Source organism: Metarhizium acridum (assembly GCF_019434415.1).
Source record: "Metarhizium acridum strain ARSEF 324 chromosome Unknown scaffold_1, whole genome shotgun sequence".
NCBI classification, from domain to species: domain Eukaryota; kingdom Fungi; phylum Ascomycota; class Sordariomycetes; order Hypocreales; family Clavicipitaceae; genus Metarhizium; species Metarhizium acridum.
In genome coordinates, this window is record NW_027094015.1 from 3,053,801 (window position 1) to 3,078,097 (window position 24,297).

The 24,297-nt window shown below is 51.7% G+C and overlaps 11 protein-coding genes across 11 annotated transcripts; 3 read left to right on the forward strand and 8 right to left on the reverse strand.

Moving 5' to 3' along the window:
- Nucleotides 1-403: 403 nt before the first annotated feature.
- On the reverse strand, nt 404-1,767 carry J3458_000895 (uncharacterized protein; the record flags this gene model as incomplete). Its single annotated transcript, XM_066116402.1, has 4 exons — nt 404-643; nt 704-726; nt 807-1,206; nt 1,264-1,767. 4 exons carry the CDS (start codon nt 1,765-1,767, stop codon nt 404-406), a joined length of 1,167 nt encoding a protein of 388 aa, XP_065978284.1.
- Nucleotides 1,768-1,789: 22 nt separating this feature from the next.
- On the reverse strand, nt 1,790-2,503 carry J3458_000896 (uncharacterized protein; the record flags this gene model as incomplete). Its single annotated transcript, XM_066116403.1, has 4 exons — nt 1,790-2,007; nt 2,069-2,202; nt 2,262-2,343; nt 2,413-2,503. The coding sequence occupies 4 exons, from the start codon at nt 2,501-2,503 to the stop codon at nt 1,790-1,792; spliced, it is 525 nt and encodes a 174-aa protein (XP_065978285.1).
- A 2,046-nt stretch (nt 2,504-4,549) lies between these two features.
- On the forward strand, nt 4,550-6,350 carry J3458_000897 (uncharacterized protein). Its single transcript, XM_007809716.2, has 2 exons — nt 4,550-5,248; nt 5,326-6,350. Exons 1-2 carry the CDS (start codon nt 4,922-4,924, stop codon nt 6,070-6,072), a joined length of 1,074 nt encoding a protein of 357 aa, XP_007807907.2. The 5' UTR covers nt 4,550-4,921; the 3' UTR covers nt 6,073-6,350.
- A 783-nt stretch (nt 6,351-7,133) lies between these two features.
- J3458_000898 (uncharacterized protein) lies at nt 7,134-9,134 on the forward strand (the record flags this gene model as incomplete). Its single annotated transcript, XM_007809717.2, has 1 exon — nt 7,134-9,134. One exon carries the CDS (start codon nt 7,134-7,136, stop codon nt 9,132-9,134), a length of 2,001 nt encoding a protein of 666 aa, XP_007807908.2.
- A 165-nt stretch (nt 9,135-9,299) lies between these two features.
- Nucleotides 9,300-10,901, reverse strand: J3458_000899 (uncharacterized protein; the record flags this gene model as incomplete). Its single annotated transcript, XM_066116404.1, has 4 exons — nt 9,300-9,750; nt 9,807-10,479; nt 10,567-10,702; nt 10,785-10,901. The coding sequence occupies 4 exons, from the start codon at nt 10,899-10,901 to the stop codon at nt 9,300-9,302; spliced, it is 1,377 nt and encodes a 458-aa protein (XP_065978286.1).
- Nucleotides 10,902-12,269: 1,368 nt separating this feature from the next.
- Nucleotides 12,270-14,317, reverse strand: J3458_000900 (uncharacterized protein; the record flags this gene model as incomplete). Its single annotated transcript, XM_066116405.1, has 4 exons — nt 12,270-13,152; nt 13,219-13,743; nt 13,799-13,992; nt 14,051-14,317. 3 exons carry the CDS (start codon nt 14,315-14,317, stop codon nt 13,392-13,394), a joined length of 813 nt encoding a protein of 270 aa, XP_065978287.1. The 3' UTR covers nt 12,270-13,152; nt 13,219-13,391.
- Nucleotides 14,318-15,161: 844 nt separating this feature from the next.
- On the reverse strand, nt 15,162-16,766 carry J3458_000901 (uncharacterized protein; the record flags this gene model as incomplete). The annotated part of the gene is made up of 3 exons (XM_007809720.2): nt 15,162-16,009; nt 16,083-16,530; nt 16,611-16,766. The coding sequence occupies 3 exons, from the start codon at nt 16,764-16,766 to the stop codon at nt 15,570-15,572; spliced, it is 1,044 nt and encodes a 347-aa protein (XP_007807911.2). The 3' UTR covers nt 15,162-15,569.
- A 2,027-nt stretch (nt 16,767-18,793) lies between these two features.
- On the reverse strand, nt 18,794-19,450 carry ADE12_1 (Adenylosuccinate synthase; the record flags this gene model as incomplete). Its single annotated transcript, XM_066116406.1, has 1 exon — nt 18,794-19,450. The coding sequence occupies one exon, from the start codon at nt 19,448-19,450 to the stop codon at nt 18,794-18,796; it is 657 nt and encodes a 218-aa protein (XP_065978288.1).
- A 115-nt stretch (nt 19,451-19,565) lies between these two features.
- ADE12_2 (Adenylosuccinate synthase) lies at nt 19,566-19,880 on the reverse strand (the record flags this gene model as incomplete). Its single annotated transcript, XM_007809721.2, has 1 exon — nt 19,566-19,880. The coding sequence occupies one exon, from the start codon at nt 19,878-19,880 to the stop codon at nt 19,566-19,568; it is 315 nt and encodes a 104-aa protein (XP_007807912.2).
- Nucleotides 19,881-20,385: 505 nt separating this feature from the next.
- Nucleotides 20,386-22,167, forward strand: J3458_000904 (uncharacterized protein; the record flags this gene model as incomplete). Its single annotated transcript, XM_066116407.1, has 4 exons — nt 20,386-20,730; nt 20,798-21,061; nt 21,142-21,523; nt 21,593-22,167. Exons 1-4 carry the CDS (start codon nt 20,605-20,607, stop codon nt 22,165-22,167), a joined length of 1,347 nt encoding a protein of 448 aa, XP_065978289.1. The 5' UTR covers nt 20,386-20,604.
- A 149-nt stretch (nt 22,168-22,316) lies between these two features.
- On the reverse strand, nt 22,317-24,091 carry J3458_000905 (uncharacterized protein). The gene is made up of 2 exons (XM_066116408.1): nt 22,825-24,091; nt 22,317-22,728 (listed from the first exon to the last, which is right to left on the reverse strand). The coding sequence occupies exons 1-2, from the start codon at nt 23,581-23,583 to the stop codon at nt 22,324-22,326; spliced, it is 1,164 nt and encodes a 387-aa protein (XP_065978290.1). The 5' UTR covers nt 23,584-24,091; the 3' UTR covers nt 22,317-22,323.
- Between the last annotated feature and the right edge of the window lie 206 nt (nt 24,092-24,297).

Genomic DNA, 24,297 nt, shown 5'->3' on the forward strand with positions numbered 1-24,297 from the left:
ACACGCTCAGCACGACGCTCGTTCCCTAATGCGGAGTGATTTCATTGTGGCAAACCAACTTCAACACGCTCGTTGAGCCACGATATCAAACGCTGTAAAATTGAGTAGTTTGGAAGAATAGCAATAAAATCTCTGAACTGCCCCCGGAGTGTGTCTGAAACATGGCATTATCTCGTGACATGTATTTACTAGACTGCTCAGCAGTAACTATTAGGGGGGCTCATAGGAGAAACTGCATGCTGTGGTTTATGACAATCACTCAGGCATCCTCAAAAAATTCAGGTTTCATCCTAAGTGAAAAAATTTCCCATTGCTAAACTAATCTAAACCTCCTTGAATTTATATATATCATACAAGCATCATGCCTAGCCATAAACGTCATAATGTAATCATCCTCACGGCTCTACGCACCGACAAAACCGTTGGTTCGCTCACGGATGGTGTCGGCCATGAGTCTGTTCTTGCGCTCCAGCTCCTCGGTGCTGCTGTGGTCCTTGAACACATCGTCCATCTGCTCCAAGGTTTTGCCGTTGGTCTCGGGGACAAAGTAGAAGGTCCACGCAAAAGACAAGAAGCAAAAGACGGCAAAAAATACATAGGCCCCGAATCCGGTATTTTGTACCATAGGAGGAGTAATCAAGCCCTGCAAGCGGATTAGCTTCCCTTGACGCTACTCGCAGGATTTTTCCAATTCGCAACTTACAACTATGAAATTATTAATCCAGTCTAGTTTGACCGGTGAGTCAGCCATGTTCAGAAAGGGAGGAGAGGTTTGTATGCAATACAGGCCCAGCGGGCACACTTACTCGAGCATGTGGAGATGGAAACACCCTTGGCACGGAGCGAGGAAGGGAAGATCTCGGCCGGCATGGCCCAGGGAACAGGGCCCCAGCTGGCTCCAAAGGCGAGCATGTAAAACAGAAGAAAGGCGACGCTGGTCCAACCCTCTGCCTTGTGCGCCGGCCAGTTGCTTGAAAACTTGCCCACGAGAACGGCAATGACGAAGTGGGACACAAACATGCCCACGCTCCCACAGAGGAGGATCTTTCGCCTGCCGTATCGATCCAGAGTCCACAAGCTGGACATGACGCCGATGAGCTGCGTCACGTTGAGCACACCAGACATGATGAGCTGCATGTTGTGGTCCAGCCCCATGGTTCCAAACAGCGTCGGCGAATAGTAGATGAGGGCGTTGATGCCGACAAACTGGATAGGGTCAGTCTACAGTCTGGGAACACGGGCGGGAACAGAGGACGACGTAACCTGTTGGAAGAACATGAGGCCTGCGCCGACGTGGGTTCTGCGCCAGCAGCCCCTCTTGAAGCAATCCATCCAGGTTGAGAACTCGAGCTTGAGCTTGTTGGCCACGCCGCCCTTGACGAGATTGGGGTGACGCTCGGCGAGGATGCCATTTTGGAAGCGTGACTCGGTGATGATTTCCATCCATTCCCGCTGCACGCGGGGGTCCGTCAGGGGCAGGCATCGCAGTTTGGCCAGGTTCAAGAGCGCGTCCTCGTCCCGGCCCTTGGAGGCAAGCCACCTTGGGGAAAAGGGGAGGAACATCGCCCCGAACCCAAGGAGCAGGCCCGGGATGATCTGCAGCAAAAAGGGCAGTTGCCACGACCAATGCGAGCCGATGTACTGGGTGCCGTAGGTGATCCAAAAGGAAATGACGATGCCCAGCACGATGCTAAACTCTTCCAGCACCAGCAAGGTGCCGCGTATTTCCGGGGGTGATATCTCGGAAATGTACAGAGGCACAACCATGCTCAACCTGGGCTCTCGGACGTCAGCACGAAGCGCACAAGAAGGACAAGGAGGCGTGACAAAGGACGCAAGGCACGTACATGCCGATGCCGACGCCGCCGATCAAGCGGGCAGTGACGAGCATCGCATAATCCACAGAAGCTGTCTGCAGAGATGACCCGACGGTAAAGATGACGACGGCAATCATGATGGAATACTTTCGGGAATACATGTCGGCGATCCAGCCCTGGTTCAGCGCTCCTGTTGTACAGTTAGCACTAACATACGTCAGGCGTGACGTGACGGGATAGCGCGGCCATACCGATAAAGGCGCCGAGGGTGATCATGGCCGTCATGAGCCCCTTGTAGAAGCCAGCGCCGGAAGCCGTGTCGGACACCTCTTCGAATCTCCCGAGAAACTTGTCCATGACGAGGATGACGGAAATAACGCCTTGGCTACCCCCAAGTCGTTAGCCTTGCGCAAGAGAGAGAGGCCAGAGAGGGTTTCGGCATACTCGTAACCAAATAGCAGGCCGCCGATGGCACTGAACGACGCGCAGATTGCGACGTATCGAGAAGCAGCGATGCCTCGGAAGCCTGGTATTTTCTTGTCAGCAAAGATGATGATTTCCCATTCCCAACCGGGGCACACAAGCGTAGACGTACCGGGGGGGCCGTAAGGCTCTGTCGACAGATACGGCACGGCATCAGTCTCCTGGTGCTCGGCCTTGGGGGAATCAGCCGCGACTTTGTCCATGGCCGACAACATCCCGAACGCAAGACGGTTTGTAAAAGATATCCTAGAGCAAGGAGCAAAGGAAAAGAGAAGACAACCTGGGCACGGCCTTGGACTTGGATCAGCCAGTTGGTGAGAAAAGGGTAGAGGGATATAGGTCTCTTTTTAAAATGTTGGCGTTTGCGACTTGCTGTCGACTCACCAGCCAATGCCCATGCCGTTGTTTGACGGGTATTGCGTCCAGAGCACTAGCTAGCACGAAGCTTGGCTAGTTTGGGAGGCGCCCCATGGGGGAATAAATAATGTGCCTACATCTGGTTCTGGATTCGATTGGTTTCTGTGGGGGAAGAAGAAGGTTTGCGGTTGACAAAGTCAATCCCCGCAGTTTAGATAGTTTGATTTGCAGACACGCTGGTTGCATCTCTGTTTCGTGCCAAGGATAAGGACAAGGGCAGGGAGGAGCGGTCAAGTGAGTCCGGCATTGCAACTCAAACAAAGCCCTGTTGGCTGCTGCTTGGCTTGGTGGGAAGAATGCGTGTCTGCATTGCAATCGGCGTCGATGACAGTTACGCGCGTGGCTGCTGGCGGCGATTGGGTTCGACCGGCGAGGCGGCCCTGGTTCCCCCCTGGCATTAAAGTGGCCGGCTGACTTCCATGCGTTGAGGAGTCATGGAGCTTTCTAGAAACCATTGGAGCACAACAGAGCGTTTCAATGTTGCGGCAAAGGATGACCGACTTTTGCTATGTGGCCGAGGTTTCCGTAACCGGGTCCAAAAGGCAAATGCTGTCTCTCTCCCGTCTGCGATGCTCGAACCATGAGCCTCGGAGACTTGTGTCACCAAGTCGGGACGAATCAACGACCAGTATTATTCAACAGCAGCAGCCGGAAACAAAAGCCCAGGCCAATGGTGCGTCGGTGGTTATGATTTTCCTTGTCCGGCGGCTACTTCTCTTCCGGGCTAGGCCGCTGGTGGCTGCTGCCATTGCCGAGCAAGATGGCTGCCGGTTGTTTGGGGTCGCGGCGGCGAAGAAATGCCTCAAGAAGCTAGCGCCGACGGCCACAGCTGCCATGTTCTTAAACGGTTTCTGACTTGCATGACAACTCATTCTGGGGAAAAAGGCCTGACACTATTTTGTTGTCTTTATTCTGACCATCCAATCGGTTTAGTTGTAACTGCGCTTCCCCCCCCCCCTTTCCTTCTCGATCCACGGAGGAGAAACTGGGAGCAGTTCCCACACCTTGTTCGTGGCTCTGCAGAATCACGCCGGCTAATGACGATTGAATATCTAATGGAACATGTTGGGCTGCGCCAATGACGCCAATAGCCGACAAAGTGGCCTTGGCAATTGACTGCCGAGACGACGGACGGAGCAGCATGCAAAGCTCTGAGGACAACATGCACGGAACTTGAGCCCGGCCGCCAAGTCCAATTGGTTCTTGTTTCGAGAATTATGACGAGGTAGCATTTCATCCGAGTGCTTGCACTGGCTGGTTCTGGCTTTACCTCTTTCACTTCAAGATATAAAATAGTCGGCGTGGTTCGGCCAGCTCATGGTGTGAAAGATTTTTTCTGCAGCAAGTAGGACAACACTGATATCAACGCTTAGATATTGCCAATACTAGACTCTAGGTTTCTTTTTTTCTGCCTTTCCCGGGAAGAATCAATTGTGATTCCTGGACCTCATCAACCGCGAGGACTCAAATCTGTGTCAGCAGACAAACGAGCCAAATACAAGCTGCCACTTCCCCGGTACGAGGCGGCATGCACATGTCTGGCAGACACAGGCTTGGGCTAAAAGACAAGTCTTGTGACTAAACATCGGTTTTCATCGACACGGGCCAAGTTGCGGGGGCATAACTTGGTCGGAGAGACTTGCCTTTTTGCCATGACTGCGAGCTGCGAGCGGCTATTGCATATCTACCTACGGAGTACCTAGTAGGCAATATCAACAGCCACACCAAGGCAATGAATGTCCTCGTTTCCCAGAAATATGCTTTGGGAGGCGTTTCTCGTCATCTGCAGTGGCGGCTGCAGTTGGCTGGGCCCCTGTCGAAAGAGCGCCCAGGTCCAAATGGTGGCGTCAAGCTTTGCGTGTTTAGGTCCGACGACGGCTGTAGTCAGTGACAACTAATAATAAGTCAAGAAGATCCGCCATCCCCATAAGGGTGGGTTCATGCATTGCTTCTGCATTGCATTGCCATCAATCGGATTCGTCGCAGCACCGCTCGTGGGAACGCATTGGGGAAACCGTCAATGGGGAGGGGCAAAGGGTTCTGGTGCGGTGAACAGAGTTGAACCTAACCGACTGCGCAGAACAACATCGTCACAGCTTTGCCGCGACAATATTAAAGTGCTTCCCCCTCTCGCTTTCCCAATTGACCCTTTTTAGCATCCGGCACCTCAACTGAACAACTCCTCCCCGGTGCAGCATCCAACAATGCCTCCCAGAAAGCTCAAAATTGGCGTCGCCGGTCTCGGACGCATGGGCAAGCGACATGCCCTCAACTTCTTCCAGTCCGTCCCTCGAGCGGAGCTCGTTGCCGTCTCTACGCCAGATGTCCAGGAGCGGGAATGGGCCGAGGAACATTTGGCCCCCTCCGGAGTCCGTGTCTATGAGAACTACGATGACATGCTGAAGCAAAACGGTCTCGAGGCCGTCTGTATCGCCTCAGCTACGGCCGTCCACGCGTCACAGGCCATTGCCGCCATTGCGGCAGGCAAACATGTCCTCTGCGAGAAGCCCCTGGCTACCTCTGCTGAAGTGGTAAGCACATGGCTATTCTGCTCGCTGCAAGGCCCAAAAGAGCGCGAGTTCAACGAAAATAATGCTAATGATTTCAGTCGCAAACGGTTGTTGACGCTGCCGCCCGCCGACCAGATCTCAAAGTCATGTGCGGCTTCTCTCGGCGATTCGACGACAGCTACCGCGACGCCCATGCCAAGATGACGGCCGGCCTTATCGGACGGCCGTCTGTTTTCCGAAGCCAGACCTGCGACATGCTTGATCCTTCTGGATTTTTTGTCGCGTATGCCCAGCACAGCGGCGGCATCTTTGTCGACTGCTCCATCCACGACATTGACCTGGCATTGTGGTTCTTTGGCGAGGACGGCGAGAGCAAGGTCAAGTCTGTCAGTGCCGTGGGCATCACCGCCGTCGAGCCCGACCTGCGCAAGTACAACGACCGCGACAACGCCGTCGGTCTGATTGAGTTTGTCGACGGCCGCATCGTGTACCTCTACTGCTCCAGAATGATGGCTGCGGGCCAGGAAGACACTACTGAGATCATCGGCACCAAGGGTAAGATTGGGGTAAACACGATCCCCACGGCAAACCTGGTCCGCGTCTACGAACCCAACGGCATCAGACACGAGGTTCCCAAGACGTACTGGGACCGATTCAAGAATGCTTTCAACACAGAGGCCAATGAGTTCACCGCCTGCTGCTTGGACGACACCGAGGTGCCCGTCAAGTTGGCAACTGCAGTGGCTGCGGTAAAGATTGGCGCCGCTCTGCAGGAGTCGATGATTTCTGGTAACAAGATTTGGTTTAACAAAGATGGCGAGCGTGTTGAGCGATCACAGCTGTAATGACGATTTTGTCTCGACCGTGTTTGGGTTGCGCAAACTCTTCACATGGATTTTTTTTTTCTCCACCTCTTAACATGCAACTAATGAGAATATACAATATAAAGGAATAATTTCCCGAGAGTCCTGTAAAATTTGCCATCATTGTGAACATGTGAGTCGTGTCGGATTTCGAACAATGGGCATGTACCCAGAATTAGGAGCAAAATGGCAGCCCAAATCGCGTGTTGGATCCAAGAAAGTTACGTGGCACAACATGTTAATATCAACTCTTGCTCGTTTACTGCTATTGGCGCAACAAGGTCGCTGAACCTCCTCTTTAGCAGAAGTGAGGACTGCTTACCTAAGTTGTTAGTAACTAGTACCAGCTCTTCCACGATCCGCCGTCACTCTAAACTGCAGAGCAAAAGTGCTGTACACATACACGCCCGTCTTTGACAAAACCATACAGGCACGCAACACCCGAGCCTGACAATCCCAATGCCGACAGTGACACGGAAAAGAGTCCATTGCCGGGTGCAACACTGACCAATACCCCGCCTGAATAGAGTATCTGCCTACACTCGGGCTTAGCACATCAATCTGTCCAACGAACTAGCTACATGAGGTAGGTCCCATCCAAAGTACGGAATATGCTACGTTGTCATGGCGGCCCTTAATGGTTGCCTTCCACACTTGAACCAGGAGCCCCTGTTGTAGGAACAACACACTTTCACACTTTCCTACTTCATCATGCGTGCTCCGCATGCCGCCCTGGAGCGACATTGGATCTCGGTGCCCTATCTCGTTTCGAGCGGGGAACTGAGACCACAAGGCGCACAAGTGTAGGATCGGGCCCGTTGAAGTCGTTCCATGGAAAAGAAGGAATCAGCTTCCTAGAATAGGGGGGTCCTTGTGCATTCGGCCAAGCTTGGAGCTTGACGTTCATGGAGTTGTTCGTATATAAAGCCCTTGTTCCCCTCCTGAGCCGCTTTATAAGGGCCTCTAGGCTTGGTGACCTTCTTGCCGATCAAGAGCGTCACGAAATATACGAGGAATTGAGAAATTTCTGCATCTGAAAAGAAATGTGGTCCAGCTCACATCATGTGCTGGCGACAGTGGTTGCGGCACTCTTGGTGCAAACCTCGCACGCGGCAGCTCCGTCTGGCGATCCGTTCAGAATAATCGACCCTCAGCATTGGGTGAATCCCGACAACATGACATGGGCGGACTTCAAGGCTCCTCCCGGGACTCAGTGGAACGACCCGTCCAAGAAGGGCCAAAAGAGAAACTTCAATATTGCGCTGGTCACGGTTGACTACAGCGACATGAACTTCACCATCACGGGGCCGCCAAACTCGACTATTTTCGGCACGCCATCAGCCGATGCAGCCAATATTCCCCGCAAGGACGTGCCTGCTTGGTACCGCGATTTCCTGAACAAGCCGGGACAGCTCAACCGAGGCCACACTCTCCATGAGTACTGGATGGAGGACTCTCACGGCCGATACGGCGTGGACCTGGCATCCTTTGGGCCATACCGAATGCCCCATCTATCATACCAGTACGGCATAGACGACTACATGAACCCGGGTGCCTGTCCGCCCGGCAAAGAGTGCTCGCTCGATATACGAGGCGACGCACTAAGCCTCTGGAGAAGAGATGTGGGAAATTCAACAGCGGGCAAGTACGAGCTCGTGTTCATCCTGACTGCCGGACAAGACGAGTCGTCAACATGGCAAGAGTTTGGAGAGATGAAGTTCAACAGCAGAGAGGACGTCCCGGACGCATTTGGTCCCCCAAAGACGGCGGGAAATGCCACGCTCCCCAACTACGCCGCAACTAGATATGTGCCCTGGACGTCGTGGGCCGCAGCCGCGAGCTTCTGGCCCAACGCCGGCAGTGGCTCGTCTGTCCAGTGCGAGAGTTCGGGAATGGCCACGTTTGCCCACGAGCTGAGCCATCTGTTGCAGATCGGGGACAACTACAACAACCCGTACGGGACGCCGCTTCGACGGGCCTTCACGGGGCCCTGGTCGATGCTGTCCAGGGGCACGTTCAACGGGCCCGGCGGCCCTCACACCCGGTGGCAAGTGCCTCCCGTGCGTGGAGCGTCCATGGGATCCCTCCACACGGTCCGCGACAAGCTCCAGATCGGCCTCATTGAGGAGACGAGCATTGTCAGGATCTCCAGGAAGAGCCTCCAGACGACGGGGCCGCTGGTCACCACCGTCACAGCGAGGTCGGTCAAGACGGACCGTGTCGGCGTGCGCGTCCTCCTCGGCACCGACATGTCTCCCGCGTGCGACGTCAGCAAAGACCTGTACTGCGACGGGGGCGGCTACGACAACTACGACCTGGAAGTGGTGGACAGGATGGGGGCGGATTCATTCCAGGGCGACGCGGGCGTCATGATCAGCAAGACCAGGAACATGGACACGGCGCCCTTCCAATGGACCATTGACGCGAATCCCCAAGACATCAAGCTCAAAGACTTTGTCCGTCCCAACGGCACAGAGGCCATGATTACGATGGGCGACTACAGACAGCTTCTGGATGCGCTCTTCCACGCTGGCACACGCTCCGGGAGCAAAGCCGAGTACAGGGATGAAGCAAACGGTCTTCATTTTTACATTCTTGAAAAGATCCGTGACAAATCCGGCGTCGTGTCATATACCGTCGGTGCACGGGCTCTGAATAGCACTAGCAAGAGCGGCTTTAGCGTCAGGCTGGGCAAGGGTCGTCCGGAACCGAGCGGGAATACGCCCACGGGCAAGGGTATATTCTGCTCCTTTGACCTCGTCAACGACGGGAAATACAATAAAGGATGTGGTGTTACTTCCGCGCTAGAGCCGCACGTCGGCTTCGACATATATCGTCTCCAGGCCAAGGTCAAGGGTAAGGGGTGGCGAACTGAGGTCCCTAATGCATTGGTGGCCGCCAAGTTTGGAGAGAAGGTGGTTGCCAACATCGCCGTTGGTGCGACAGCAAATGCGGACGATGTTGGCGTGGTTACATTGACGGTTACGTCTGAGTCTGATCCGAAAGCCAGGACGACGGCGACATGCGAGGTGCGCAAGGCTTGAATCGGAGAGAGTCAAAATGGCGAGGCGAGCAAAGGTTTGGTTGCAGACTGACACGGAATGCTGAGTTGCACCATAAGTTAAAGGACAATTGAATATCCGTCTAAAAGTATTCGACTCAATTATTTATACAACGAAAAGTCGTGTCTAATCCTTTATTCATACACATTATGCGCTACCCCTGCTGCTGCTTGCTGCGGTGCGCGACTCATGGTCTTTCAAAGTCATCAGAGCAACTTCATCTAAATGCGAAACCTCGACAGCATATGCCTTGTGGTAAGCTATCTGATTGCCAGCGGGGCCCGATCGGTTTTGCCAGTCGTTGAACGAGGATGTTGCTGTAGCGCTCGGGCCTAAGCTTGCACTTCGATGGTTCTTTTCGGGTGGTCGATTGTTGCTGCTGCTATATCCCGCGTAGCTACGCGCTGTCGAGCCACCGAGAGTTGGGAACAGGCGTACAAGTAGAAGTCTGAGTGAGGGTAAACAGACACACCAAATGCCCACGTTGATTTCTATAGTGGACCACATCGACACTTCGAAAAAGTCCCACGTAGGGTTCGTGGAGTCAGAACCGAATTTGACGAGAGATCGGAGTCTGAGAATACTGACGACGGTTACGCTGAAAGTAGTCAGTAATGCGCCTTGCTGCAACTTGGAGGGGACGGGGCCACTTACAATGTACCCAGCATAAACATGGCGGCAACGCCGATTTTCTTCTTCCAGTTCATCTTCAAGCCCTTGAGTTGCCACAATGGTATAGCAAGCATCCAGACGTCTATGGCGATACCAACGCCTGCGTTTGACCAGGCGATTGCGTTGATATCCATGCACTTTCCACTATGTTCTTGGTCCCACTTCGTCCAAAAGTAACTTATAGGAGAGCATGTGAAGAGGCCGACAAAGACAAAAACGATGCCGTAAACAACCACAAATGCAACGGTGCCCCAGAGAAGCCGTCGCACAGCTGGTGCTGGGAAGATGCGCAGAAAAAAGAATAACATTGACAGCTTCACCAATGTGATTTGAAAAAAATAGAGAACTTCCATAATGTAGAAGAATTTCCCGAAGTTGTACAGTTGATCGAAGTTGAGGGTCCATGCATCTTGTCCAATTCCATTGACACCAACGCCGTATGTGTTGATAATGGTTGAAGGTGCACCGCTGATAATGGTGGCGAGAGCAAACCAATCGTCCAACCAAAAGTTTTGTTTTGCCCATAATTTAAAGGCGAATCTCTGGATGATGAAGAGACCGGACATCACACCAAGAATGTCCGACACTCGAATATAGACAGCATTCTTGTCTCGGATGGGAGCATTGCAGCCCTCGCTTGTGAGCTTCTTGGCCGCTGTCACGTAGAGTTAGTTAAGACTGGAATACAGCCAACGAAAACATGTCCGGGTTGTCGGGTGTTGAGCATATGAGAATAACGTACTCAGGGCTTCCTTCGCCGTGCAGCCCTTTACAATACAGACGGTTGCAGTCTCCAGCAGCACTTGATCAGAGCAAATACACTTCTGATCAGTCAAGTCGCATTTTGTTTGTGTCAATGCTTCAGTGAAACATTTCGCCTGGCATTTTCTGTGTTAACGGATATCCATATTTTAGTGCACGCGAGAAAGGGGGAGGCGAGGGAGGTATATTTGGCCATACCGCGCATGTTGGAAGTTTAGTTATTAAAGATGTCAATGAAGATGATGAATCGGACTCGCTGGCCACAGTTGGGATAGTCGACGCAAGAAGCAGGGCCAAACCCCCTGACAACTTCATGTTGAGCCTAGTTGACACCTTGCGATGTGGAAGATAACCTGGCAGTAGTCAATAAGGTCGGTGGAACTCTTTGAGAGGATGGCAGGGGATGATGAGTTGGATATATAACGATTTCTTGAAGGGGCCGGGATTTCGAACAACTCCACGCCCAATGAGCCAGTGGCGTCGCATTGCCGCTTGCTTCGGGTTGGCCCCAAGACTTAGAAGAAGCGTACTTGACCAAGTGGGTTGAGGGTCAAGTCTTCCGCAGGGGCATCGCATTAAGTTTGTGCTGCTTTTGCTACTTGTACTGTTGTGGCGTTCCTTCAGCTTCCCAGATGTTCATGGTCCACGGCTCGACGGAGCCATAACCGAGCCCGATCCTAGCGTCAGTCCCATATTTCGGGCTGGGCTATTCCCGGAAAAAAAGAAAAGTGCGGCCGTGAGAAGCCAGACACAGCCGGACGATAAATGAGCATCCGACTATCTCGTCCCACCATGTGTGAATTCTCGGATATCCTGCCAATCTATGTCCATAGTGGCAGCGGGCGGCCGTGCGCTCGGCTGCCAGGATGCGGACTATGTCGGACGGTAGATACGAGATTTAGGACGAGGCTTCGAGAACGGATATTGGGGATATTGGATCTTGAGATGATCTAGGGGAGTTTACTCTCCCTGCGGTGCTAAACTCTTCTTCGGCATCTTGACTGGACTTGGGAACCAATTCAGGCAAACACTGGATCCACTTTCGGAAAATCGAAGAGATCCAAGGCAGTTGTTCCATGTGGTCGGAAACATTGCGAGAAGACTGGCGTCATGGTTTCGACGTGGCTTTCGGCTTCCATGTCCCATCTCCCGTTGAAGGGTAGGGCCATGCTTCAACGTGGCCTTCCTGACGCATCACCAATGCAGGGCCCCTCGTGGCAGAAGACGATGGCAACCTGCGGCCACCGCTGATCTCCCTGGCATGCGTAAACGCATGCGCCTGTTGAAGTCGGCGAGACGCATTGTGGTGCCTAGTGGACCTAGCGCTCTCTAGCGCGCTCTGGCGTGAAGGGTGAAGTCCAAGAGCGAGGCATTGCAATGTTGCCGGCATTAAGACGTAAGTGACTTGTTGGGGTGTATCCGGAAATTTGTTGCCGGTTGTCCGAATGGGTGTATTTGGAGTGTCGCGTTGGTAGTTGAGAGACTCTCAAGTCTGTGTTCAAAATGCCATCAATGACGCACGTCGTTACTCCGCGCTCCGAACTCCGCAAAGCACCTGCGCTCTGAAGTGGGTCGCGCCTGCCCGTCATGGGAGGACAGCGCCCCGAGCGTCGCCATCTATTGGTAGCGTCCGGCGAACCCATCCAGAGGTTGGCAGATTTCTTGGCCAAAACAACCGTTGGAAAAGCCGTTCCGGCCGGCATCGACCTTTCAATCCGTCTTCCCACGCTTCAAGATCTTTGGGTACCGACTGTCCGGGGGAGTACTGACACCCTCGATCGCCTGTAGTCCGAGAATTGGCAGCATCACATGCCCCGGAGCCCCGGAGGACCAAGACGAGGTCCAACCACTCCAATCATTTCAACAGCCGTAGTGACGCCCACTCGGTCACCGTGAATACTACATTGCGCATTGACAACACCCATATGGGCAAGGATCCAATCGTTACCAAATTTCCATCCTTCCTCTCCGAGTGGAGGCAGATAGGGGCGATTTGAAGTCTATGTAGCAGGGGTCCCCCCATATCTAGGTCTGCTCGCGGTCTGTGACGACAATGATGAAATGAACCTCGAGCTTTGGCCACAGGCTTACTGCACTGACCCGATTTTAGATGGTATCAAGCATCTAATTAGATTCCTCCCATCACACATGATATTCAACATTACGACTGCCACCCCCGACTGCCATTCTCAACACTACGATTCCACTGACACAGCCAACGCACTACTCGGCCAGCCAATGACTAAAAAAGTTATATATTATGGAATGGTTGCCACGCTACGATAAAACCCGTCCCCACGAAGGTAAATTGAACTATGTACACAGTTGCCGGAATATGTGGTTAGCCAGCGTACGTACGTCTTGTATGCCTGTCTACTTGACAAAGACTTGCTTTTCTTTTTTAAGTTTCTCAACAAACTCAATCGGGACCTTGAGTGCCTGAGACACAACGTCCGGAGGCGTTAGAGCAAGCCATTGAGTAAGGGGACTGTCGGCAACGCGATCAGATTTGTAAATCTCAATCCAAATCAGATCCTCAGTCTTTGAAGTGTTTTCGATGTAGTGTCTGGATTAGCGTTAGCCCGGCGATGCCCCTCGCAAGAATACCGCTACGAAAGGGTAAAACTCTTACCCAGAATTGTCAGGGAAGACAGCAGTATCGCCAGCTCTGAAATCGAATGTTCTGGCATTGGCGTTTCCAATGAATGCAGTGGCTCTGGCTGTCCCTTGATGGAAGTATAGCCATTCCTCAGCCTGTAGCCTGTAGTGTTAGCAGTGAACCAGGATATCTGATGCAGGGGTAGATTATACATTGGGGTGCCAGTGGAGTTCTCGCAGACCACCTGGCTTCAGGGTCACAAATGTCGCTGCAATCGTCTTGGAAATCGGGAAATTGGTCGAGTCAATCTTGCGGAACACACCTCCCTGGCCTCCAATCTTTTCAGCGGGGTGCTCCAAGGTACGGTAAACAAACGAGCTATTTCCTGATGCAACCGGAGTAACAGCACCAGTGACGTTCTTCTCGCTGACGGTGGCGTTCAAGATGTATGGGTTAGGGGTAGGGATGTTATCGAAGACGGATTCAGGGACCCCAAAATTCTTCGCCAGAATATCCTTAGGGGTATGGGCCAGCCAGTCATCGATATTGAACGTGGTTCTATACTCAAGTCAGCGGAAGTGCGTCAGTCATATGCTTATCCGGATTTGCATACCCGACTTTGTCGAAATCGCCCTCATCAAAGACGAGGAGGAACTCGTTCTCGTCTTCAAGACCTTGTACGGTGTGGGCGACACCCTTGGGGAAGTACCATATGTCACCATAGTTCAGCTCTTCAGCCTGATATTTGCCATTTTCGTCGACTGCAGAGACAAGGATGCGGCCTTTGTATACGAATCCCCATTCGGCCTAAAGTATAGCTTGTAAGCACAACACTATGGGTTGAGTTGAGGGACAACCAACTTACAACTCGGTGCCAGTGGAGTTCTCTGATTGCACCCTTCTTCAAGTGCTGCTGCGCGCCAGATATATCGTGACTCTGAGGCAGATCCTGGATAACCTGCTCTCGCACCCAACCACCCTTGAGGATTCTGGTTTTGGAGTCGGAAAAGCTCCACTTCAGGTTTGGAACAATTCCATTGTCTGTCGACTGTCGGCCCAGGTTGTCGGGGTTCTGCAAGTCAAGCGCCTGGTTGGTGCCACCTGGGTCACGGTCAGGTTGACGGGGACGCATAAGTTGAACATGTTACAACAAACTAACCGCTGATAGGACCCCCTTTCCCAGTCTTGCTGATTGGGAGACCTTGATCAAACTTATCTTCATCTCTATTCTCCAATCGAGGCGCAGCCAGTGCAGAGGCGGCGAGGCACGAGGCTACAAGAGCCGTTACAGAGGTAAACTTCATAGCTAATGATGACAACTAGCTACGTAGTTATGGCTCGTCCGGGTTTTGAGGCCGCAATGTGGTGAGTATAAGAGGGGAAGAATGATCCTTCTCGGAAACATCAATCCATGCCGGTGCCTTCGTACTATTTATGTTTGGACCTTTTATGAACAAAAAGAATCACCGCGCGCAACAACGAGCAGATCCCAAGTTTCGCGACTTATGACGCAAGATTTTCTGTCTCAAGGACATTTCGATCTGCGCAACGAACATTCACTTCATTGAACCCAAAATGGCGACATTCACCCAGAGCCATCCTGTTCAGCGACCGATGGTCCTATCCCCGGTTCCAGCCCTGCAGTTGCGGTCGATTCAACCCTTTCTACAAGAGTCAAATGTCTCACCCTCTGTTTATAGGCTGACCCGAAAAGTAGTAGCGGCCTCTTTGTGCTTTATAACCTTGTCCCTACCAGTGCATTGCCCATGGCATAATGCCTGTTGTGGCTTACAGCTCTGATGGCCGGGCTAGATCACGCCATTCAACCGTCCTATGGCGGCTGGCCTTAGCCCAATGGCGTCTATGGATCTTCCCCCCGTTACTGCAATTCCCGAGGTGTGGACGAACTATATATCCCTAATACGTCTTAGCTGGCTCGCTTTTCTGATGAGGGAACGCCAAGTTCCAATTCTGATTGAGTATACAAGTTAGTTTGACAAACTCCTGCTGTTGGAACGCCACTCGCGTCGCGCGGCCGGCTCAACCATGTCATTTGAACTCATTTCGGCACTTGAGCAAACTCACAGCCTAGTGCTTGCCGCCATTTCGGGTACGCAAGTTTCGATGATCCAACTCCAGAGAATGAAGGATAGACGGTATCAATTGGCAAGCTGGCATGGCCTTGTCTACTTGATCTTGGTGTGCTGAGGACAATTATGTATGTAAAATATTCCCGGCACATATTCGGTCTACTGCTTGCTTACTAGATTGAATTGTCGCGCGATTTTAATTTCTAGAAATATCATTGAATCACTCATAGTAGGTAGTTACAACGGCAAAATTTTCGAATTTCCCCAACTCTATCATTCAGTCTGGCTGATCTGCTATTTGATGCCGTTGTATGCAACCAAGTTGACTGTGTTGTTTTGAACACTGATGGCCTTGTTACTGGTCCCCAGAGAAAGAATACTAGCCTTCAACTCCTTTACAGTGTTGATGTTTTTGGCAACTGCCAGATAGGCGGCCAGCCCGGCAACATGAGGAGCCGCCTGAGAAGTTCCGCTGCCGCTCTGAGTCTGATTGCCAGGAGCAAGGGACAAGACGTCCACGCCAGGAGCCAAGATGTGAACAACGGGGCCGTAGTTGGAGTGATCCCATAGTCGCCAGTTTGCATCAATGGCGCTGACGGTGATGCCATCAGGCGACGAGGCAGGAGACCAGTCTGAGGCATCGACACCCATGTTACCAGACGCGATGACGCACAGAATACCTGCGTCGTACGCGGCCTTTATTATCTTGTTCAGAGCAGTAGAATTTCCGCCGCCTATTGAGGGGGAGGGAAATATTGTTAGTGATGCGAGCTTCGATGGCGACAACGGACAAACCATCACACCTACCAAAAGACATGTTCACAACAGTCCGGTTCTGGATCTGCTTCGCTGTAATGTCCTTGATAGTCCACTCAATTCCGTCCAGGATAATCTCACTGGTGCTGCCTGCGTCATGGAACAGCTTGACATCTACCAGCTTCGTCTTCTTGGCAACACCGTATGTCTTGCTACCGACAATACCAGCGACGTGAGTACCGTGTCCTTGCACATCGTCGTCTGTCTCGCCCTTGACAGCATTATACCCGTGAATAGCACGACCCTCGAATTCTGGATGGTCCAGCTGGATACCACTGTCGAGAACATACACGGTAGATCCCTCGCCAGCTCTACTGTCATAGACATATTCGGTTGATCCGGGCTCTCTATGGGAAACAGTAGCAAGTCCATGAGTTGAGTTCTTCTGGGTGGTCAGTTCGTGCAGATGATACAGTTGCTGCTGCTCAACGCTCTCAACCTTGCATCATTTCCACGTCAGTCCCCAGCCTGTGACGCCCCCGAGTTTTCCTCCTACACTGTAACTTGGAAGGGCCTTACGTCAGCGTTTCTCCGGATAGCTTCCAGAGTATGCTCGTCAAAGTGGCCGGCATAGGCGTTGAAGTTCCCGACACCATACGTCTTCTCTACACCGCGGAAGTTGAGTCCCCTGCGATGGCGGGCTCTGGCCACTTGAACATCCCGAACCCAGTTCATGTGGACATTGAAGTCACTTCGCGCTAGTACCGTCTTTCAAGGGTGATGATGTACTTGTCCGGGACCAGATCAGCAGCGCTGCCAGCTAGGGGCGTGGCATTGCTGAGCGGAAGGGCCGCTACCAGGAGCGACGCGAGATTTTTGAACGAAAACATTATCGTTCTGACAGTGACACACTAAATAATGTTGAGTTCCTTTTTTTTTCAGTCACGGATTCGATCATGAGTACGACGATTCTCTAGGCTCTGGTTATATACTCCTATCACGCTCTTGTGGACCATGATGGAACAGTCGCTTGTTCCAAATAAGGCATGTCGATAAGAATCAGCGTAGTATGGAAGTTATATTTTACGGTCCGTAAATCCACTCTAGAGACAAAGTTGTAAAAGTGCAGGGGTTTTGAGGGGGCTTAGGATCGTACAAATAGCTTGTGCAAGCAATAGACGACACATAGGGACCATTTCTCCATCTCTGCATGGCGCCGTTCCCACTGATAAATATGCAGTGACGACCAGGCCAAGAAGCTCGAGCCAGGGCTCAAGGTGGTTATTTCTGAGGAAATGCTCTGAGCTTCCCTTTGAGGACAATGACGTCTAGACACGCAAGTAGTGTAGGGGCAATAACAAATGATTGGCACCGTGCATGAACGAAGCTACTACGCCCGGTACACAAAAAACAAAGGTCAAACAAAGCCATCCGTCGGATGCTCACTGGCCCATGGTTCAAACGGCAGTTGAGTGCGTCTTATGTTGTGGCGGAGCCGGGGCACCGACGGGAGACTCCACCGATCTCAGCCAAGCAAAGCCTCGACTTGCCTCTTCTGGAAGGCGTTTTAGTCCCGGAAATGTTGGCTGCGACTTGGCAACATGGCCGCTATCTTTGCTGCTTGCTAGGAGTACAGCGTATAGCGTCCCGGTGAATTCACATCACCTCCTTCGCCAGGGGCCAGGGCGACGCTGCCCTGCTCGGAAATGGATCATGTTTGAGCACATAATTTTATGCTTACTTGCTCCAGATTTACACCCAGGAACCCGTTTACTGTCACACGAAAGCGGGTATCACTAGCTAAATAACACATAAAATAATAGTAAAAAGCCTTAATTAAGCTATAAAAGAGAGAATTATATGCGCCCCTTAAAAAGGGGCGCTTAGCTCTATAAATACTATGCGCGTTATTTAATTTCCGTGCGCATTACGTGGCCAGATACCCAATACAGCTAGTGGGCTTGTTGTGCCGTGCGACATTTTTTTTTTTTTTTTCATCCAAGTAGCTATCAGTTATAGTCTAAGGTATGGGCCGTATAGCCTACCCAGAGCTCTTACGAATATAGTAAATACAAGTGTATTATGTATTGTATTTTATATTATATTGTTTTCTCGTGTATTATATTTAAATACATTACATTACATTACTAAAATACCTATAAATGTATTTCAAGTAAAAAAGACCCTTATTTTTTTAACTTAGGATTATAAGGCTAATTATAAGGGTTATAAGGGAAATTTTTATATTATTGAAAAGAGCTAAATTAGCTCTTTAAAATGCTCTACTTTTTATTACTATAAGTTATTATTTTAAAAAGTTATAAGCAATTAAAAATTCGCCCCGCTTTACTTACTTTTTATTTTAAGATATAACTTTAAAGCTTAATATCTCGCTTAATATTCACATTTTAAGGTTAATTTTTAAAGATTTATAATCACGTGATTTTTAGCTTTATTTAAATATGTAATATGCTTATATAAGCATTTATTTATAATATTAAATATTTTTTAGCCTTATAATACATTTATAGGTATTCTTATCTTATAATGTATTATAATATATTATAATATAATATAATATAATACAGTATAGTAAAAAATACAAAAAATACAATACATTTAGAGGTCTGGGCCTACCCGTGAGAAATCAAAATCTAATCTCCAAATGCGCACACTCTTCTTCGGGTCAGCGAATGGCTTCGGCAGCCAACACTTGCGCACGATCCAAGTCAAGCCTCGGGTGCCTCCTCTATCTCGCGCAATCAGGGGCGCTGGATCATGGCCTCACGGTCAGGACCAGTGCCGATGTACTTGATCTTGACTCCGACAAACTTCTCGATGTACTCAACGTAATCGCGGGCCGCCTTGGGGAGATCGTAGTAGGTCCTCGCGTTAGTAGTCGGCCTTTGCCAGCCTGGCATCTCGTGGTAAACCACCTCAGCTCGGTTCAGGATGTCGAGATCCGCGGGGTAAGAGTCCAGTTCCTCTCCGTCGATCTTGTAAGCGATGGCGATTTTGATCGTTTCGAAAGTATCCAAAACGTCGAGCTTCGTGAGATTCAGGCTGGTATAGTAGTTGATCGAGTTACTGTAGTTGACAACAACAAGGTCGAGCCATCCACATCGGCGTCTGCGGCCAGTCGACGTTCCCCATTCGCGTCCAATCTCCTGGACCTTGGTGCCAATCTCTCCGGTATCTTCGGTCTTGAAGGCCCCCGCCCCGACACGGGTAGTATAAGCCTTGACCACTCCAATTGTCTCTGTGATATTCCTTGGGTTCAGTGTAAGTCCACCAATAATACCAGCGAGCGTAGTACTTGAGGAAGTGACGAATGGGTAAGAGCCATAATCAACATCTAGCATCAGTGCGTTTGCGCCTTCGATCACAATTTTCGTGTCGCTCTGCTGTGCGGATCTCATGAAGGACACGCCGTCCACGGACCACGACGTACTTCTTCAGCGTCTCCCTGTACTCGTCGAAGCTAGCAAGCTCGGCTTTGATGTCGTATTCGAACAGTTCTCCGAAGCGCTTTTGTTAGCCATCGGCTAAGCGCCTCACCTTCTGCTTGAAAAGGTCAGGGTAGAAGACGTCAGTCAATTTGATGCCAGTTCGCGCTCTGCTGGTCTGATAGCAGGGACCAATGCCGCGTCTTGTTGTTCCAATAGCTGCGTCTCCGAGTTCCCTCTCCTCAAGACCATCCACTGCCATGTGCAGGTCCAAGAGGACATTGACCCTGTCGGAAACAAGGATCCGATCATGTACCGCAGTCAGGCCCTTTTCCTCGAGCTCCCGGAGCTCGCTGAAGAAACTTGGGACGTGGAAGACTACGCCCGAACCGATGAAGTTCATGCATTTTGGATTGATCAGCCCAGAGGGCAAGAGGTGAAAGCTATACGAAACTCCGTTTACACGCACGAGATGCCCAGCGTTAGCCCCACCCGCGGCTCGGGCACAGAGTTGCGCCTCCTGGCACTGTCTATCAACCAACTTGCCCTTGCCTTCGTCGCCCCATTGGGCCCCAAGAATGACAGTGATAGTTATGCTGCGCAGGATCAAGTTTGGCTGTCGTGGGAGCCGTCGTTGTAATTGCAGAGAAGAAAAAGGACGCGATCCGGACACACGAAAGCGGGCATCACTAGCTAGATAACACACAAAATGATAGTAAAAAGCCTTAATTGAGCTACAAAAGAGAGAATTATGTGCGCCCCTTAAAAAGGGGCGCTCGGCTCCACGAATGCTATGCGCGTTATCTAATTTCCGTGCGCATTACGTGGCCAGATGCCCAATACAGCTAATGGGCTTGTTGTGCCGTGCGACATTTGCGGCTACAACACTCTGTAGTTACTACCTTCCATTGTAACAAATGCTTACCATGTGGCGCGCATGCCAAGCCAAAAACCAACCAGACCATCAAGGTCCCCCTCACGAGCAGCTCACGTTGACCAAAAAAAAAAAAAAAAAAAAAAAAAAAAAATGAGGAGAGAATGTTTCATTGGAGCTGCACACGCTTTTCCTTCTTCTTCCCGTCGTTGGTAATGACACGTGCGAATATTGCACGTCAATCGCATACGACATGAGGATCGCCATATTGCGGCAGGTGGTAGTGAGTCCTCTTGCGTTTGCATTGCTTGGCGGCTTGGGCACGACCTTGGCGGCGCAGGACGACAAGACTCCCAACGGCTCATCTGTAGTCCATGCGGTTCGTGAATCCGCCCCTGTATACATCTTACTTGACGTTGGCGAACTGACTTTGTCCCCTCATCCAGCCCCAAGAGACCGTGGTTGAGATACGCCATGTCGACCTTGCGCTCGAGCAGTCATTTCAGGTCGCCGAGGCATCACGACATGATGTTGAAAAGGAAAGGCTATTGTCGATAATGGCCCGGGATCATGGGACGTGGTCGCCGAATCATCCGCGTTATCGCCTTCTTGACGCGCTCCATGGCTTCTCCAAGTATTACGAACGGCAGCGGACTGACGTTGACCGGCTGCGAGGCTTGTACAAGTATGCGTCCGAATCTCAGAAACAGGTGCGCTTCTCAAAAAAATTATTGAGCTTGTACTGCATGAACTTTTCATTTTTGACCGTGGTATTTGCAATGTGGAATAGTTTCTAGAAAAGCACCTGGCCTACTCTTCCAAATTCAAAGCGGTTGAGCAAAAGCTGGCCACGAATCAGCATGTCTGCGATGACATTGTCCACGCCGCCATGGAATTCTACAACGTTGGGATGAAGGAGCTCAGAGGCCACATGGCGGACAGAGAAGCTGAGGGCAAGCACGCAGACAAGATCTCTGTTTCCCAGTCGCTGAAACACATTGTCCGCGACTGGGCGAGCGAAGGGTCCAACGAGAGAAATGCAACGTTTGCCTGTCTTGCCGGTACACTGCGCCGGCTGTTTCCCGATCGGAACCTTTTGGAAGAGCATGTGCGCATATTGCTGCCGGGGGCTGGCCTGGGCAGACTAGGTCACGACATTGGCCAACTTGGGAGTGAGTCTGGCGTGTCCCACGAGAGTTTTCTGCAACCTTCTCCTTGTTTTGTCTCTAAAACCGGTCCAGGATTCGACGTCACCGTCAATGAGTGGTCCATGTATATGAACGCCGTGTATAGATTCATCGAGGCCCAAAACACGCCCCTGTCGCAGTCGGTTCACCCCTTTGTCGATGGCTGGTCGCATCATGTGTCGAATGACAACATGAATCGCGCCGTCCCCTTCCCGGACGTACCTGTCGACTCATCCAGAGTCCTCATGGTGGAGGGAGACTTCACCACCGAGTTCAAAAACCAGTCGGCGTACTACGACGTAGTATTGACATACTTCTTCATTGACACGGCCAGGAATCTCATGTCGTATTTTGACACCATTAGCCATGTCCTCAAGAAAGGCGGCATCTGGATCAATCTAGGACCATTGCTCTACGGCACCAGTCCGCTTGTCCAACTCAGTTTGGAGGATATAATTGCCGTTGCCAAGGACATGGGCTTTCAGTTTCTAGAAACGGATGCCTTTTGCGGAGAGCCCACGTTTTCAGAGCCTACGGTGAGGAGTATGGAGGCTGTTTATAGTTTTGACCACAGGGCCTTGACCAAGAATGCGTACAATGCACAGTTTTGGGCAGCCAGCAAATCATAGGGCCGCAGACACACAACTAGAAATGGATCACGGGGGTAGACTCCATTTTTGATAGCGTTAGTGGTCCTATATCCCTACTGCTAAGTATGTACAAACTAAGTATCCCATATACGCGCCTTCATTCTTCAAGTCCAGTCCTTGAAAGCCCATCGACATCTATCCCTGGACTGGGTGTCCAGTCACTCGATTGTCACCAGGCAACTTGTGCAGGGGGCCGTTGAATCCAATCTCCTCATTGGGAGGCGCAACCTCGACTGGTTGACGGCTCGAACGTCCAGGGCCATCCGGTCCAACATTCAAGCTGCAGCCGGCGTCGTTGACGCCATTGGGGCCAGTGCAAGTCTCGACGGCACGGTCAAGCCTGCCCTGGTCCGCCCAGCCGTTGAGGTAATCGCCGTGCAGACCGTATCCGGTAACATCTCCCATGGCCCAGACCCAACGGTTAAAGTCCTTGACTGCTCGGGTATTGTAGAAGAATTCGAAAAACACCGAGAGGATGGCAACGGGGTGAGATTGGGGGCACACACCCGTGTTGTAGTCGCCAACCGCAGGGAAGGCCATCTAAATATTCCTCCGAGTCAGTTTTCTTTTCTTCTTCTTTTCTTTTTGTACTCGTCTGCTAGACGCAAATAGACTGAGAAACGCAGCTTGCCCTACATGGCTCTTATGGTCGCCGCTGTCCAAGTTCCTTCCATCCCAGCAGGAGGGGAAAAAGGTCTCTGCCCTCATACGATCGCATTGTTTGGCGGGCAGGTGAGGCGTCTCGCCGCCATTCGCACCCAGGCAAACGTGCGAGATGGCTCTCTGCTCCGGGTTCGAATGGTTATATGTTCTACATTTTCCCCCGGGCTCGTCAGCTCTGCAACAAACGGCTGAGCGTTTTCCGGGGGGGGTTATAATCAAACCTGAGAGTCGGATCCCCGACAACCATGCGCAACCCCTTTGGCGGAGCCCTGGCATGCGGTGCGTTTTTGCAGTTTTTCTTGCCGGGGGCATAGTCACAAGCTCGGTCAATGTAGTACGCAGCCTGTTTGTCGTCAGAGGATGAAGTGCCAACACCAGAGTTGCATGGATGATACACCCAACCAAACGTACAATGCCCTGCATCTCGACCAGCTCAAACCTGCCGTCCCGTCGTTGATGGTACAGCTGAGGCTGCCAGTAGTTGCTCTTGTCGAGACGCTTGTCGCAAGTCGTGGCCTTTGCCTGGCGAGCCTGCTCGTTGGTCAGGTTGAGGGCGAACCTGGTGCCGCCAACGACGGCGTGCACATGGGGGGACATGACGCCGGGGAAGAGGATGGGATCGCCGCGGTGCAAGGTCAGCGGCGCGCAGTTGACGGTGAAGAGCTGGGCGACGGAGCCGGGCGCGAGGGCCGAGGCAACGACAATGGCTGACCTGACACTGGTTGACACCATGGTGAGGTTGAGCGACGACGGGGGGAGCAAGTGAAGTCTGATGTTGCCGGGGGTTTGTCGCGAGGGGGGGGATGTTGAGACTCCATTCTTGCATTTCCCAACGCGTAGAGCAAGAAGGGTATATATAGTTTGTGCCCCTTGAACAGATGCTGCGTTTTCCGTCAAGTAAATGCCCTCCTTTGCAACTAGGCATCAAGTTTTGAAAAAGAGGGTGTTGGCAACCTGCTCAGGCTAGGAGCTAGTGCCACGACCATTCCACGACGTCTCATTGGGGGCCAGTATATTCTAGCTCTGTCCAGAATCGAAATGTCCGAGAGGCATCATGAGGACTGTAGAACCTCCCCCGTGTCACGCTGGCAGTTGGCTAGCCGTCGCATTCGAGGTTTCCAAGCTTCCTCCCTGGCGAGGCTGCATCCCCCAACTTTCCCCAAAGGAAGCTCGTGGCCGCGAAACAGCCATTTACAAAGCGAGCGAGGACCGGGCTACTGCACCGGATGCATAAATTTCCCGCGTTGAAGCCGACACTAAAAGTCTTGTTGCAAACGTTGCGGGATCCGCGGAGTCTCCTGGGGCGGCGGCGGTTGGGAATAGCTGCAGGCAGGCAGGCGGGCGACATGTCCTCCCTCGGCCGGGGACGAGCTTCCATGAGAGATGTTGTAAAAGGGGGGCGTGTTTCTGCACGACCCAGCACGACGAGTCTCGCTGCTTGACGGA

Excerpts from the sequence above, each read along its gene's own strand:
- J3458_000897 (XM_007809716.2), top strand. The coding sequence starts at position 4,922 with ATGCCTCCCAGAAAGCTCAAAATTGGCGTCGCCGGTCTCGGACGCATG. Across the intron at positions 5,249-5,325 it reads TGGCTACCTCTGCTGAAGTG|TCGCAAACGGTTGTTGACGC; the intron begins GTAAGCACATGG and ends TAATGATTTCAG.
- J3458_000905 (XM_066116408.1), bottom strand. The coding sequence starts at position 23,583 with ATGGTGTCAACCAGTGTCAGGTCAGCCATTGTCGTTGCCTCGGCCCTC. Across the intron at positions 22,729-22,824 it reads GCGGCGACCATAAGAGCCAT|ATGGCCTTCCCTGCGGTTGG; the intron begins GTAGGGCAAGCT and ends AGGAATATTTAG.